This window comes from Takifugu rubripes, chromosome 11 (assembly GCF_901000725.2).
Source record: "Takifugu rubripes chromosome 11, fTakRub1.2, whole genome shotgun sequence".
In the NCBI taxonomy this organism is placed as follows: domain Eukaryota; kingdom Metazoa; phylum Chordata; class Actinopteri; order Tetraodontiformes; family Tetraodontidae; genus Takifugu; species Takifugu rubripes.
In genome coordinates, this window is record NC_042295.1 from 1,365,922 (window position 1) to 1,381,171 (window position 15,250).

The following is a 15,250-nucleotide window of genomic DNA, read 5'->3' on the forward strand; positions in this document are numbered from 1 at the left end:
ACTCCAGCTCAATTCGGCAGCGATAAAAAAAATAAATTAATAGGATCAAACCTTTTGATAGAGGCAGATGCTGGCAGAGGTGGTGCATGGGTCTGGTACAAGCATTCCCTCAGTGGAGACGGAGGAACAGGTCGGGCTGAGCTGAGGGACGAGCAGGAGGTAAGACGCTCTCGTCTGTCGTGGCTGAGCAGCAGAACACATCATCTCTGGGTCAAAGGGGTCGTCTAAACGTCTAAAACGATAATGTGGGCAAAAGTGGGCCTGGAAATTTGGATTGTTGTGGTTGAACGTCGAGATTTGGCTCTGGAACGATGGGATACATTTGAAAAATATCTGCCTGTTGTTCCACAAGGCCACAACTAACCTGCTCTGACTTCAGTGTAATTGTGTTGTAATAAAATCAAAGGATTTAGCTACACAACTTCAAACGAAACAGTGTTTCTGCGTTCTGGACAGAGATTCAGTTTAAATGATTAATTTTTGCCTAAAAACGGGAAAGAAATGTGATTCATTAAAACCGCGAAATAAATGCTCCATTTCGCGCCAAACCAGCAGCGCACGTGTCAGGTAAACAGCGCGCGGCCTGTCATCACACTCACGAGGCCCGAGTGACCCTCGGGGGGTCCAGGAGGCGCGTGCGTGTTGCACAAACCGGAGCGGCTTCAGGAGGCAGAAAGACGCGCAAAACGGTAAAAAACCTGAAACCGGAACGAAGCGTTTCTGACGTTAACGGCAACAGTTGAGCAAGATTTGGTTAAGTTTCTCAAGTTTTCAGGCTTTTGAAAAAATATGATATAAATCACACACACACATATTTATATATATAGAGAGAGAGACGGATTTTATAATTAGCTTAATATTAATATGTACATTCTAATGAATTATCAGTTTTCCACGAATATTCATCATTTATTCCATAACTACCCGCCCATGTTACCTCACATTGTTTTGCGACGAACAATTTAACAGAAAGAAATAATCGTGGACTAAATTGTTATTTTTAATTCAACCATCATTATTGGACCGGGACGAGTCGGTTCGCGCGACAGTCACAGCGCACGCGGCCGGAGTGAGAGCAGGTAAATGACCTGAGAAGTAAGGATGCTGAGGATGATGGTTGGTGCACAAGCATGTGGAAATATACAGAAATATACAGTGAAGGTTACTGGTGTGCGTGTGTGTGTGTGTGTGTGTGTGCGTGTGTGTGTGTGTGTGTGTGTGTGTGTGTGTGTGTGTGTGTGTGTGTGTGTGATGGGTTCACTGGATGTCACCCAGCCTCAGAGGCAGCACAGCCTGTTTGGAGGGCAGCTGCTCGGCTGCGTTTTTAGGGTCACCCCGCTAAGAGAAGCGCCGGTGGGGGGGGGGGGGACTGTCTTTCCCCTCACTGTCTTCACACAAGAAGGCTGAGCAACTGCGTCCGTGCTACGTGTAGGGGAGTGCGCGTGGGGAATGCGTGTGCACGCGCGGACGTGGGTGCGATTCCAAGAAAACACCCCCACTGAGATCTCCCCTCGGAGCTCAGAGCGCGCACCGCACAGGCGCAGAGCGCAGCTCGGCGCCGCAGGAGCTGAAGGGCACTAGGGCAGCCGAACCGGCCACCGAACCCGCGCTCAGCAGCGAACCTCCGGCCCGCAGTTCCCCCGCAGAACAGGCGGGTTTTTGCACCAAACCACGTGTCGCCGCCGTGGGACGGGAGACACCCCGCTGTTCGGGCCGAGGACAGCCGCGGCGCGCAGGGATGGATTTAAGCGGATGAGAGCTGAACGCAGGAGGTACAGTAAGGGCTCGTATCTGCTGTTGATCGGGGCCAATTGATTAGCTGCCGATTATCTGCCTGCTTGTAAAAAAAAAAAAAAAAAAAAGCAAGACAGAAAAGCCGCTTTCTGTTGGAGCGCAGGGCGACGGTGTGATGGGAGTGGAGGGTCTATCTAATCTGCTGCGATGATTAGAGCAGTAAACTCCCACAGGCTGATACAGATCTGATGAACAGGGGGAGAAGAGAGATGGATGGAGCCGCGGGGAGACCCGAACTGGGCCCCAGCTGCCGTCAAAAACACCCCTGCACCTCCATTTATTTGGATCTCTGTTAAATTATTTCTATTTATCTGCCGCACCTAGACGCAACTTATTATTATTATTATTATTGTTGTTGTTGTTATTATTGGATTGTATTTAAATGTGGTGTAAAATTGCATTTTAAAGCTGCGTGTGAATACGGTTCTATATAACTTTACTTGATTAAGAGGCTGAAAGAAGTGATTGACTGTTATTTATTTGTAGAATCCATAAAGGAATTCTGGAGACATTTTGAGATAATTGAGGTAGAAAACTTTAGCGGCTCAGTTGACCTTGTTTTTTTTATGTATTTCTTTCTATGTTGGAAAGTTCTGAAAGTGTGAGGCAGCACGGCGTTGGGCCAACCTGAGTTGTTTTTGTTTGTTCTATTAATTTAGCGTTGGGTTCGTTTCCCTTTGGACAGTAAAGCGTCTCCTGCTGACGCTCAGGCCTTCGGGCCTTCGAATCACAGCTGCAGGCACAAAATGGCGGACTGAGATCCAGGGCAGTCTCAATTACAGCCCAACATTTTAGCTTCTAAATCTCTGAACTGTTTGATAGCAGAGCGCTAAAATGAGTCTTGCAGATTTTTTCCCAGACAAAAAAAAAGAAGAAGAGTGAGTTGTGTTTATTGCTGGTGCGCAGGCTTTACGTCTTCTTGAAGTTCATAGTAATGTTTTACAAGCGGATTTATTTAAAGCAAACATTTCTTAGAGGCATTAACCAGACTACCCTCTGGATTCTACACTTTTATACAATATTAACTGAGATAATAAACAGCTGATCTCCGTTGTCCCGCTGGTTCGGTGTTTTTATTTATTCTTTAAAGGCGTGTTGACAGATTTAAAACTGGCGCTGTGCGTGTATGAATAGATGCCCTGAATATTTTTCAGATTGAGTGTCCTCGGTGACAGAAACAGAACCGGGTTCACAGAGCCAGCGAAAGGCCCGGCTCCACGCTGCAAAAAATAATAAGAAAAAATTTAAAAAAGGCTCTGTTCCCTGCCAGGCCTTATCTTTATTAGCTTTCATGACCGTCTCCATCCGTTTATGCTGGACGCCGCCTCTGCACTTTCATGGCTGAGAGAGGGGTCGCCCTGTGTTTACAGGCCCGGGGAGCTTTCAGGCACAAAAGCAACAGGTTTCCCACAGCTGGAGCACCCCCCCCCCTCCCCCATCCCCATCCCTTCTTCAGAAAGATGCTGCTAGAAAAGTCCTGAGAGCTAAAAACAGTGGCTGCAACCTGACAGGTGAGACAAATCACAGAGCGGCTTTAAGAGCAGAAAGTGTTTTCAGCCCGTTTGGAAGCATTCAAAGCCAGATTGGTTCGCGTCCCCCTCTGAGAACAAGCAGCCCGCGGTTCCGACACGAAAGCAGCAGCAGGACGAGCCGCGGCTGAATGGTTTGAGTGACAAACCGCAGCGTTTGAGGCACGAAGCGGCCGCAGATTAACGCATCCGTCCGTGCCTCATCGCTTTCACCTGATTATTTTTTGGCTCCATCCCAGCTCAAAAGAAACCACCAATCTTCCCAAAAGGAGCGGGCTGCGTCGTGTCTGGGAGCGGCCAGAGTTTGGCCTCGATCGCAGCACGTCAGGGTGATTTGCTGCCGGGGCTTTGATCCAGATTCCCTTCGTCAAATCTCAAATAAAGCCTGCGTGTTTGACTCGCTAACTGTCCGCCGTGGCGCCAGAATGCTCCGAGGATGCACGGGGGCTATTATTAGGCGCTGAATTCTGTAGAAAGGAAGCGCTCGGCCCAAACGTCCGCGCAGACTTTATTCAGACGAGATGCAGACGAGCGCAAGGTCGTTTCCTGTCGATACAAAATGTGCAGAAATTCAGGAAATTCATACTACGTCTGATTCTCAGAACGAGCCTTTTTAAATGGATTTACTTATATTTGTGAGGAGAACGCATCACCGCCTTGACCCTCGGGGCAAAGGTCACTGTTGGGTTTAGGGTAGTACAACCATTTAATTATAGAAACATGTTTGAGCAAAAATAACGAAATAGCAGGTGGATCCAAAGCCAGCATCAAAATGTTTAGATGTTTAGATATATTTGGGCAAATATGACGGCGTCGTCTGCATATAATTGACATGTAACTTTATGTGGCTGTTTATAGGGAGCCTTGTGGTGCTCTAATTTTGCAAGTTTGATAAATAGCAGAGTAGAGTTGATTGTAGCCAGACACACACACACACACACACACACACACACACGAGAGCATATACGCACTAGAACACACACACTTTGTTTTATTTGACAGTTTTTTCTCAATTTTTTGGGGAAAAAAAAGTGTAGAAATCTGCTCAGTGAGTCAACACATTGGCAGCTCTTTTCGGCAACGACTTCTGGAACCTTAGAAAACGGCTCAGAAAAGTCTTGGGAGAGTTTAAAACAACGAAACAAAAAAAGGGATATAATTATCCATGAAAGAAAAGGCAATAAACTGCCTCCAAACTGCGGTTGGGAGGAAAATTAACTAAATTTTGATCTTTAGCGCAGTATTTTCTGCCCATTAGTGCTCAGTGGAATCTTTGGGAAGGGGGGGGGGGGGTTCTCTCGTTGGTGACGATGACGGTTTTGTTGTTTGTGAAAGCTGTGAAGATGGTGCACACATGTGTGGAGACCTCAGAGACGACACTGTAAACAGAAGGACGCAGCGTATTAACTGAACGTGAGCTTTGCCCTCTTTTCTCCTGCATCTTAGAGCTCTCTAAATACGACTTGGCTCGGGAACACAAGCTATTCTCCACCGTTGGGTAATTTGGCCAGACCAAAAAAACAACTGGTGGCCAGACATCCCAGCTCAGTCGAGACACACAGTTACCACATTTTCACAGAATTACAGAAAATGCTAACAGAGAGGACCCAATAAATAAACCTGCCGGGCGTTCGTGGTCTGTAAAAGCTAAAGAGACACGTGCGCGTGTGCGTGCACGCCTGGTCGAGTAGCGACGCTTCCAATCAGCATTATCTACCTTCTGTGTCACTGACATTTTGCAGTCGGTCCCTGAAAACATCTGACAGCTGAGTATTTTGCTAATCCTGCAGAGATGCTGCAGGAGAAGGTTTCAGCTGTGACGGATGGACGCATGAGCCGGGTCCAGGACGCCATTCAGCCTGATCTCCTTTCACAGGAGCCACGGCCGGATCTGTCCACAGCTCCCACCGTTCCCAGCGCCAGCGAGCCCAACCAGGTACAGCGTTTGGAAATGGCGGCATGTTTTCTCGATAATCTATCTTTGGTGGGATTAGAGCGGAGCGGGACGGTGATGGCGGATCTCTTTCAGAACATCGAGAACATTAAAGTGGTTCTTCACGAGCGGGAGCTGTGGAAAAAGTTCCATGAGGCCGGAACAGAGATGATCATCACGAAGGCAGGGAGGTGAGTGGAGCAGAATCCCAATCCAAATTTAGGAAAAAACGAGCTAGTCTGAAACAATAATTTAGCTGAGTCGGATCAAACAAAAGTATCTGTGTACCCTCGACTTTATTATCTATAATGTCAAGAAAAGGAGATTCAAAATGGTGCAGATTATTATGATTGTGCAGATTATTGGGGCTGGAAAGTACACAAGCAACAAAGACTTTTGAAATGTTGCTACCTTTGCAATGCTAAAAAAATGACAAATAAATTAACTGGAAATGCAGAAATGGACCCAAACTCAATGAAAACTAAAGGTGGTGAGGAAGTAAATCTACGATAAATTCTAACCGATACAAGCTAATGACAAACACGTCGAAAATGTGTTTTAGCTGAGCCGTTGCCTGATTTTAAAAGATAATCTTCCCGTACGAAAACGGAAGCCAACGCGGAAGTGACTTTACTTGCAATACCACCCACCTCCGCTGGGGGCACTACCTCAAGTTTGATCACAAAATACTCACTCAAAAAGAATCCACGACCTATAACGGTGTCAACAGCTAAATTTCATCAGCCTAACGCATGATCTGGTGGTCCATCTGAAATTATTTCCATAATCTATTTAGATATTAATCCTTTCTAACTGGAGAGTGTGTATTTGATTGACATGCCTGACATACAGCACAATACAGTCTGTAGGTGGGCTGCACAGCCTGACACGAAAAGTTATACCCGCCCCTAACTCCTCCCCCAACCCCGCCCTCTTCTCCAAATATGGTCATTCCTGGCTTGGCGACGTCCTGCAAGTTAAAATCCATGGTTCTGAAAGGTCCCTTTACAAACCAATGGACGTCATGGAGAGTTGAGCTAGCGAGCCTTACATGTGCCGCAGCACATGTACAAATAGAAAATAGAAAATAAACAAATAGAAACAAATAGAAATTGTGTTAATAATTTGTGAAAATCTGCCTGTACGATGGATCCAGGGAGACATGAACCTATGAGGTCATTACTACTGTGAAATAATTGGGAAAACTTTAGCTGTTTCACCAATGTAGGGGAGTTTTAAAACGTCCATCTAACCCAGCAGAATCATCACCTCACTCCCAGAACCGACCAACAAGAATGTCGCCTGGTTTTCCAGCACATGTCAGCGCAAAATCGCTATAAATCTGGTGGGAAATAAAGAGAGTAAATGATATCGTTGGTGATGGATTCATGGGTTGCGTACTAGTCTGCGACCGTCTGTTTAGACAGCTAATAGTAACATACAGCAGTTAGAACGTTCTCTCAGGGACGGACGGAAAGTTCCCGCTGCACTGGCTGCATAATTGAAAACACAAATGACTGCTCGGCTTGTTGGATTTAATGCGACCCGAGGATTAGATAGCTAGCTCTTTGGACATTAACCAGAGAATGAGTACGCTCCCAAATCGACCTCCGCCTCTCATTCCTCACGGGATGGTTTTTTTTTCTTTCTCTCCAGGAAAAAAATGTAAAAGGTCGCCACATTTTTTTCCTTAATGCTGCATAACAGTAAGCGATGGGCTTTCCCTTGTCCGGCTGATGAAGTGGGCTCTGAAGCCTTAAAGCCCTTTGAAGGGCCGTGCCGGGCTTCAGCTATGCAGCTGTGCTTGGGAAAACCTGCCTGAGTTTACCTCTGCAGCACACAAGCTGAAGGTCACACACACAGGGATCGGACCGACGACACCGATACCAGGCTGAATTATTAACGCCAGTTATGAGCGGCGCGCAGATTTGTGATGTGGGAATCCGCCGCAGCTCCTAAACCGCATTACTGTGTTTAATTTGTCCATTCGCACTTCCGTAAATGTGTCTCTTCTGCCCCCGTAAAGTGTGACTCATCTCAAATCAGGGTCAGCTGATGTTAAAGTCTTCTCGATCTAATGAATCATTGATTAGAAGCGATGACATCATGCGGGGCAGTGACAGCTTTATCTGCTAATGTGAGTCAGATCAGAGCGGCGGGGGGGAACATGAAGGTGTGTTCAGCTTAAAAGAACTCTTAGCTGCACAGCTGATGATTCACACCAGTCTAGAATCTAGTTTCCTTTGCTAATTTTCGGCTAATTTTGCAGAATTCGTTTGTTTTGTTGGTCATTAGTTTGTCTCTACAGTTGCCAGTCTGCCCTCAGCTGACCACAAACTCAAACCTTGATCACGACAACTCGACAGTAGCAGCGGGGGAGGGGGGGGCATGTTGCTACTACTGCAACCCGCCAGCAGAGGGCGCCCGAGGCGCTTTCGCTCTTATAATAAAGGAGTTCCGGTCGTATGGAGAATGAGCAAACAGCTGTTTGCTACCCGGAGCGTCTGAGCGTGGCCGGCGGAATTTGCCTTCTGCAATGTTCCGCATCAGGTTCTCCGCAATGTAATGGAACCGTAGAAGTCTGTTTGCGCTGTAAATTATCGGGGCTGAACCGGAGGGCACGTACGCGCCCCTCTGGTTCTGGCTGCAGGCGACCCGAGGAGGTGCGTGTCCGGGGCAGGCCCCATTTTGGACCCGTTGCCAGGGTCCCAACATCCAGCTCAGGCTCCCTCTCTATACACAACCCGTCAAGAGAGCGGTGGCGGGTGGATGAGGGGAATCCGGCGCCCACGATGGGCCCGGTCTACTTGCTCGTAGCGCTTCATCACCCCCCCCCCCCCCCCCCACCAGTCCTACCCATGGCGCCGTTTGATCTTGCCGCCATACTGGAGATTCCCAGAGAGGGAATGTATCACGGTAGGGCCCAAACATGTGGGGTTGTTAAGAGAAACAGCTGGCCAGGCACAGAAACACACACCCGGACACTGATATCACACACACACACACACACACACACACTCTCCAGCCTTCATTTGTCATGCTCCTCTTAACCTCGCTCGCTCACTCACACCAACCTGTGTGTACGTTTGCCTTCATCTTGTCAGCCGTGGAAAATTAGCTGTCCGGGGTAACAATAACTGTATCTTTTGTGAACGTATTCGCGTCTCCCGCACCGAAATGCGACAATTTGTCTGAGTCGTAATCACAGAATGTGGTTTGTGTTTGTGATATTTATGATATTTATGATATGAATAAAATAAAAAACTTGTGAATTATAATTCAGATTAAAAGATGTCTAAATAGAGTAAAGGGGGGAAAAACGCTGTTTTTCTGACTGCAGATAAAAAAATGAGACTCTTTAAAACCGGACAAATTATTCAGCACTGACGCAGCATTAAAGTAAATAAAGACTACATTCCGTGTGTTAGAAGAGAAAACTCCTGGGAAAATCACAGAGGGATTAATCAGTGTCTGTGTTGGCTAATGCAGAGAAAAGATCACTTTAAACCCAGAGTGGTTCATCACGTTGATGTAAATCACATCATAAATCTGCCCCATTTAAAAACGTGTCCAGAGAAAACAAGAGCGTTTAAAGTCATCGATACCGCCCCAGTGACAGCCTCCGAAGCATCTCTACTGCCCCCTAATGACAGGCTCCAGTAAATGAAGAGTTAAACTGTAGTCGGGACCCTGGCTCGAGATGGTCTTCAGGTCAAACCTTACCTTTATCTTGGCTTAAAAAGGCACAAATTGAATCGTGGAAACGTACCGTAGAAGTAATAAAAGTCCTTTAACAGCCTCGTATATTACGTCTCAATCGACGTCGTGAAACCTGGGAGCCGTGTTATCGTGCGGGTGAAGCTGTCAGGAGATCCTGACATTCTTCACCATATTGAGTCAAACGGAGCTGAGGAGTCCACCAGGCCCATCTCGCCCACACCCCACCCGTTCTTCTAATCCGTCTGAGCGGACAGACTCATTTCCTCAGCCCAGGCCTGAGCAGCAGCAGAGCCCCTCACTTGACGGTTGTGGACACATTACACAAATCTGAGGGCCACATGTGTTGACACGGACCTCCATCTGTTGTGTGCGTCCGCTGCGAGCCGAGCTGCAGATGAGCAGAGGTCTGTTTTGAATGTTCCTCTCAGATTAACCCGTCTTTCGATGAGGATGATACCGGGACTGATCTCTCCTACTGATTGGATTTGAAGCCTGGGAGAGAAATGCCCTAAATCCCCCCTCCTCGCTCTGCCTCTCTTTGTCTTACACGAGGGAGTATTTACAGTAACATGATCAGATGGTGTCACCCACGATAGGAGCCTTTGAAGAGGGGCGCTGATCAGAATGGTGGGTATGAAAAGAGGGGTTTTAATGCTGCGTCTCTCCAGAAAGCATGCGGGGCTTTCATGAGTCCTCCCACTGTTTGAACATGTTGCCATTGGCAGCGCACGCGGATAAACTGCAGGCCTTTTCGACCGTGGCCTGTTGAGCAATGACGACTTGGCTATCTAAACTGCTGTGCGATCCGGGGTGCCATTAAAAACCACTTAGGGCTTTATAAGGGGCACAGAGTCCTTTTGCAAATTTTCCTTTAGTGCAGATGAAAAAGTGTTCCCAGAAGAGGCCAAAGAAGGAAGCTCCTTCATGGCTTTTATGACTCTGAGTGCTATATTAGCATATAGTCGTGAGGTCTGGAGGCATTTAAAAAGATGAAAGATAGAGCGTGCTCCCATACTTTCTGTGACCTCTCTGTATCACAAGAATGAGAGGATCTCAGCCTTCAAATATCCACAAGGAGGCAAATCATTACCAGGCCAGAAAATGCGTTCTGACCACAAGGACAATGTCAAGAAAATGATTCCTGAAGCTTTGGCAAGTGTTTCCCTCGCATGTTGTTCCTCGCAGCAGCCTGTTGGGGTGCAGAGGTCACCCCGGGCCTCGTAAAACAGGACGTTCTCACCACACTTGTTGGTCAATGCTGTGATCTCAACCGCACCTTGCACCTCCCAATCCGCTAGGGACATCATCGCAGAGCTAATTGGATCTTCATCTGCACTCCCAACACACACACACTCCTCTACGCAGCCACGCAACACAATTAACAAGCCTCCGAGGATAAATAAGAGTCAGAAATACAAAAGTTTAGTGAAGGAAAGTTTCCAAATCACATGGATTTACGAGTACAATTCAAATAATACTGAAAAGTGGGGCTGATCCCTGTTTACCAGGGTTGTTTACAACATTGCGTTGCACAGAAGGCGCTTACGCTAATTCATCTAATCCCATTCACCATTGTTGAATCAAGAGTGGCCGTCGCTCCACGTAAAAGTCAAATGAGAGCAGGTGTAACACGTCGTCTTGCTCTCTTCCAGGAGAATGTTTCCGAGCTACAAAGTGAAACTGACTGGGATGAACCCAAAAACCAAATACATCCTGCTCATCGACGTGGTCCCGGCTGATGACCACCGCTACAAGTTCTGCGATAACAAGTGGTAAGTTTAAGGGTGAGATGGGCTGCTCCAACTTTGGCCCGCTAAAAACATCACTCATATATCTTGAGAGATGAGTCCGGTTACTCTGGATATATTTTCAGCATCAGCAGCTCAACATTAAATAAATGCATCCTTATCTGCCTCATCAATGATTCAGTGAACAGTGGCGCCCCCTCAGCAGCCACTTTTGGTCCCTTTGCTCTCTAGAGAGCTAAAGACAACACGGATTTCCTTATAATAGTTTGTCTTCCTACATCTGTTGTTAGGATGGTGGCTGGCAAAGCCGAGCCCGCCATGCCAGGCAGGCTGTACGTGCACCCCGACTCCCCCGCCGCAGGAGCTCATTGGATGAGGCAACTGGTTTCCTTCCAGAAGCTCAAGCTAACAAACAACCACTTGGACCCTTTCGGACATGTGAGTCTCTGCAAGGAGCTTTAAGAAAACAGAGTTCCATCGTTAGCATTATTGAGGATGAGCAGCTAGGCTAAGTGGATCTCAGTGCTACAACACAACGCCGGGGTTGTTGGTTTTAATCCCGGCTTTATTTTTCCTCACGCAACCAAAAAAGGCTACTTGGGTTAGGATAGCAGCAGTTTGAGTGTCAAACCTGCTTCGAGAAAAAACAACGAAGAAAAAAAAACCCCATCTCAAATGTGAGACGCGGCGCTGACACAGAACATTGAGTAAAAGCGCGTCCAAACATCAAAATCCAAGAGGATTTTTTTTTGTTTCGCAGGCAGATTCCTGAAAGAAGGATGAAAGGCAAAAGCTGCAGAGTGAGGTGAAGAGTGTGACTGTGGCAGTGCTCCCCAGGGGGACCCTGGGATAGCTTGTCTGAAGCCATCCCATCAATGGGCGGGCTCATTAGGTTCATAACCTCTCAGATCAGTGGCGGGGCCTGCTGTCAGCCTGAGTTCAGCGCCTGGCCAGTGATAAGGCCGAGTAATGAGGACAGGACGAGTCTGAGACCAGGCATGGTCCAGATGACGGCCTGACCAGGAGCTTTGCAGCAGGGCCGTCAGGGCCAGGGAACTCCCAATCAGGACTTATCATTACTCGTCACAGGACCAGAACAAAAATGAGGAATCTGACCAATTTTCCATTGTTTGGTGCCTGAGAATTGCAGGTTTTGGTTTCTTTTGATCAGCGGAGAAACTCCGGCAGCTTCCCCGCGAGCACGAACTTTACTGGCACTAAACAGACGTTATCGACGCGACATAATCCCATATGATGCCTTCACTGAACCCCTGCGCCAGCCGAGCCCAGTGATGTGACGCGATACAGATCGCTCTACCGTCATCAATAATCCAGTCGAGAATCACGATGACGACGTTTTAATTCCCGGTGACAAACAGGCTGGCGCTGCGGTAACCACGATCTCACCCTCAGTATCCTGTGTCAGCCGAAGCAAATGAGCATGTCTGAGCGTTTTTATATCAAGGAACATGAAAGCAAATACTGTCATTAGCTCTTCGCTGATCTGTGCAAAGCCCCCCTGACCGAGTCTCTGGTATCATCCTCAAACAGCTCCCTGGCAGACAAAGGTCAACAACAGAGACTCTGGTGACCCACCAATAGCTTATCCCTGTCTCCAGTCCGTCTCAGGAGCATGGGAGCACGTTTGCTTTTTAGCCTGGGCCGTCGCTCTCTCTGCTCTGCTCTTTGGGAGCCCCCTGGAGGAGAAAGCTCCCCTCCTCTGGTAAATGAGGAGGGGAGCCGATGTGCGGGCCTTGATGTTCATCTGCCTTGACAGAGCTGGACTAGTGATGACCCTTCCCCGTTGTTGCTAACGCTTCGCTGTGCACGGCGACCCGCTGCAGAGAACGGGCTGATGCTAGCGGGCCGACCTGCAGCCATCCGAACAGCCACACATGCTAAACAGGCTCGACACATGCTACCTGCTACACGAAACATCTGGATGTCCAATCAAGCGTGGCGGAGATGAAAGCTGCAGAGGAACTGCTGGATCAAGTCGTCGATTTAATTAAAAACTGTCCGCAAATAAGGTGTTGTGTGATAAAGAGGTCTATGAATTCGGGTAGATCTTCCAATAAAGGTGACGACATACTGAGGCTGAGCTGGTGCATGCTGGGAAAATGTAGCCCTGTCAGGGCCTGATGAAAGCCTATGGTTGCTTCCACTGACTTTGAGAGGATTTGAGGTGGGCGTGACGACAACATGGAAAGTTAGAAACACAACAGATATGACGCCGATCAGCCAACCATACGAAGCCACCAACCAAATCCAAAAGTCCAAAGCTGTACTTAAATCACAGACGTGCAAAATCAAATCTATATCCTCCTCTAGATCATCCTGAACTCTATGCACAAGTACCAGCCGAGACTCCACATCGTCAAAGCAGATGAAAACAATGCTTTTGGATCCAAGAACACGGCCTACTGTACCCATGTCTTCCACGAGACGGCCTTCATCTCTGTCACCTCCTACCAAAACCACAAGGTAGCGCAGAAGCTGGTTAGCATGCTAACATTTATAGTCCCTGTAAAATCCCTGCAGTTCAAGCAAAAGTCATTTGTGATTCATATTTAATGTATGCAAACATATTTGATATTGTGTGCTATTTATTTTGAGTATCTGATTAAGTTTTTCCTGATTATTTTGAATGATTACACTCGTTACAACAATGTTAGGGCAGAGAGCTAATCCTGAGACTGAGATTAAGTCAACCTGATTCTCTGAGGCTCGGATGGATGAAAGGCTATATTCCTTTCCTAGATCACCCAGCTGAAAATAGAAAACAACCCCTTTGCCAAAGGGTTTCGAGGCAGCGAAGAAGCAGACCCGCGTATTTCAAGACTACAGGGGTGAGCGAGTCCAACGAGTCCAACCTTGAGTGAGTGTTGAGCACAACGCTCATCTTTCGTCTGCCCTCCTGTAGCAAAGAGTATCCGCCGATCTCCAAGAACTCGGTTCGCCAGAGGCTGATCTCCTCCCACAACCACCTGGCAGGGAAGCTGATGACGGGTCATCCTCAAGTCCTGTCCTCTTATCAGTACGAAGCCGGGCTTCCCTTGGCGAACTCGGATTCCCAGGATCCCATTTCGAACCACTTCCCCCCGAGCAGAGACCCCGGCCTCCTGTACCACTGCTTCAAACACAGAGGTAAGTTCTCCGCCGGCCCTCTCCTCAGATTTGGACGCGACCGTTACCAATCCCGTTTTCTCCGCAGATAATTCCCGGCACCTGGAGCTCGGATGCAAGCGTCCGTTCCTGGAGACGCCATCCGCGGTCTCGGAGGAGCATTACTTCCGCTCTGCGCCTTCTTACGAGCCGTCGTTACTCCCGCGCCCCTACCACAACGAGGCCTTCTCTGCCAGAGAGGCCTGCATGTACGGCGGGATGGAGGCCGAGTCTGGATCTGGCGCGGGCGACGTCGACGACGTAAACCACTCCCCTCCGATGAATCGCAGCATGTGGGCGACGATGCCGCCCTACCCTCGTTACACGGTGGACGGCGTGGCCTACCAGCCCTTCGCCGCTCACTTCACCAACACTGCCGCCGTCACACCCGTGGTCCCGCACCCAGCGTCCACCATGGCTCCCAGACCGCAGTCTGATTTGGGGGTCTTCAATTCGGCTCCGGCCCAGCGGGGTCTTCCCGTGATATCTCCGCCTCCGTCCGCTTCATCCTGCGCTCCCGCCACACTGGCACCCAGAGACCGGTCAGACCACGCGGGCCCGTACCACAAGAAGCCGGGGTCGCCGCCGCGACCTCACAGGGATTTCTCAGCGTATCCCTCACAGGGTGCCATCAGGGAGCCATCCTTCCAGTACCAGATGGGTTTGAACAGCACAGGGACACACTGGAACGACAGCTAATGCAGACGACGGGAGGAACCGGCCCAGTCCCAATCAAGGTTTCGCTGACGGCGAGCAGCCATTTACATCACCACTGAATTACCCATAAGAGACCGGCAAACCCAGCAGAGCGGATCTGAGGGGGCCGGCAGCACTCCGACACCAAGAGTCAAAGGTGGCACAAAGTGTGACCGCAACAAACCCAAACGGCGCTCCCGATCTCCCGAACACAGAACCGGCTGAGAGCCAGCGATGAGGGAGGGGTAAAGCCGCAGATGCTCGTGACGAACACTTGTGTGAGATAGATGTGCAACCAGGGTTGAAACTCCACCCAAGCGCGAGTGTTTAAAGATGACCGACATCTCCATTGTCTTGCTGTCAACCAATCCAATAACTCGATGAGAAGCAAACGCGTTTCTTCATCTCTGTTCTGCATCACTCATCCCGAAGAGGCTTCAGCACCACGGATCTGGAGCAAAAGTGAAAGAGGGAGTTTTTGTCCTCTGGTGTGAGAAAAGGAGTCCCCCGAGGGAAGTAAACGAGAGACTAATGTCACCTCATGTAACACTGTGGCTTAACTATGTGAACCAGAGCTTTTCCCATAATAAAGGGAGAAATCCACACAATACTGGATTGTGGGTGTTGACGTCTGTAGATGACAAAGCTGAGGCGGTCGTGCTGAT

At 48.6% G+C, this 15,250-nt stretch overlaps 2 protein-coding genes across 4 annotated transcripts in view; one reads left to right on the forward strand and one right to left on the reverse strand.

The window, feature by feature from the left end:
- Positions 1-15,250, reverse strand: part of brip1 (BRCA1 interacting helicase 1) — a 59,060-nt gene that overhangs the window by 3,813 nt on the left and 39,997 nt on the right. The window lies entirely within an intron of this gene.
- Positions 1,270-15,195, forward strand: tbx4 (T-box transcription factor 4). Of its 2 annotated transcripts, XM_003977786.3 has the most exons (9): positions 1,275-1,772; positions 5,114-5,259; positions 5,353-5,447; positions 10,629-10,748; positions 11,015-11,162; positions 13,056-13,208; positions 13,485-13,573; positions 13,648-13,871; positions 13,939-15,195. In XM_003977786.3, exons 2-9 carry the CDS (start codon positions 5,116-5,118, stop codon positions 14,586-14,588), a joined length of 1,623 nt encoding a protein of 540 aa, XP_003977835.1. In that variant the 5' UTR covers positions 1,275-1,772; positions 5,114-5,115; the 3' UTR covers positions 14,589-15,195. The 2 variants fall into 2 exon arrangements, with proteins under 2 accessions (XP_029699547.1, XP_003977835.1); XM_029843687.1 differs by lacking the exons at positions 5,114-5,259; positions 5,353-5,447 and having other exon boundaries at positions 1,270-1,772.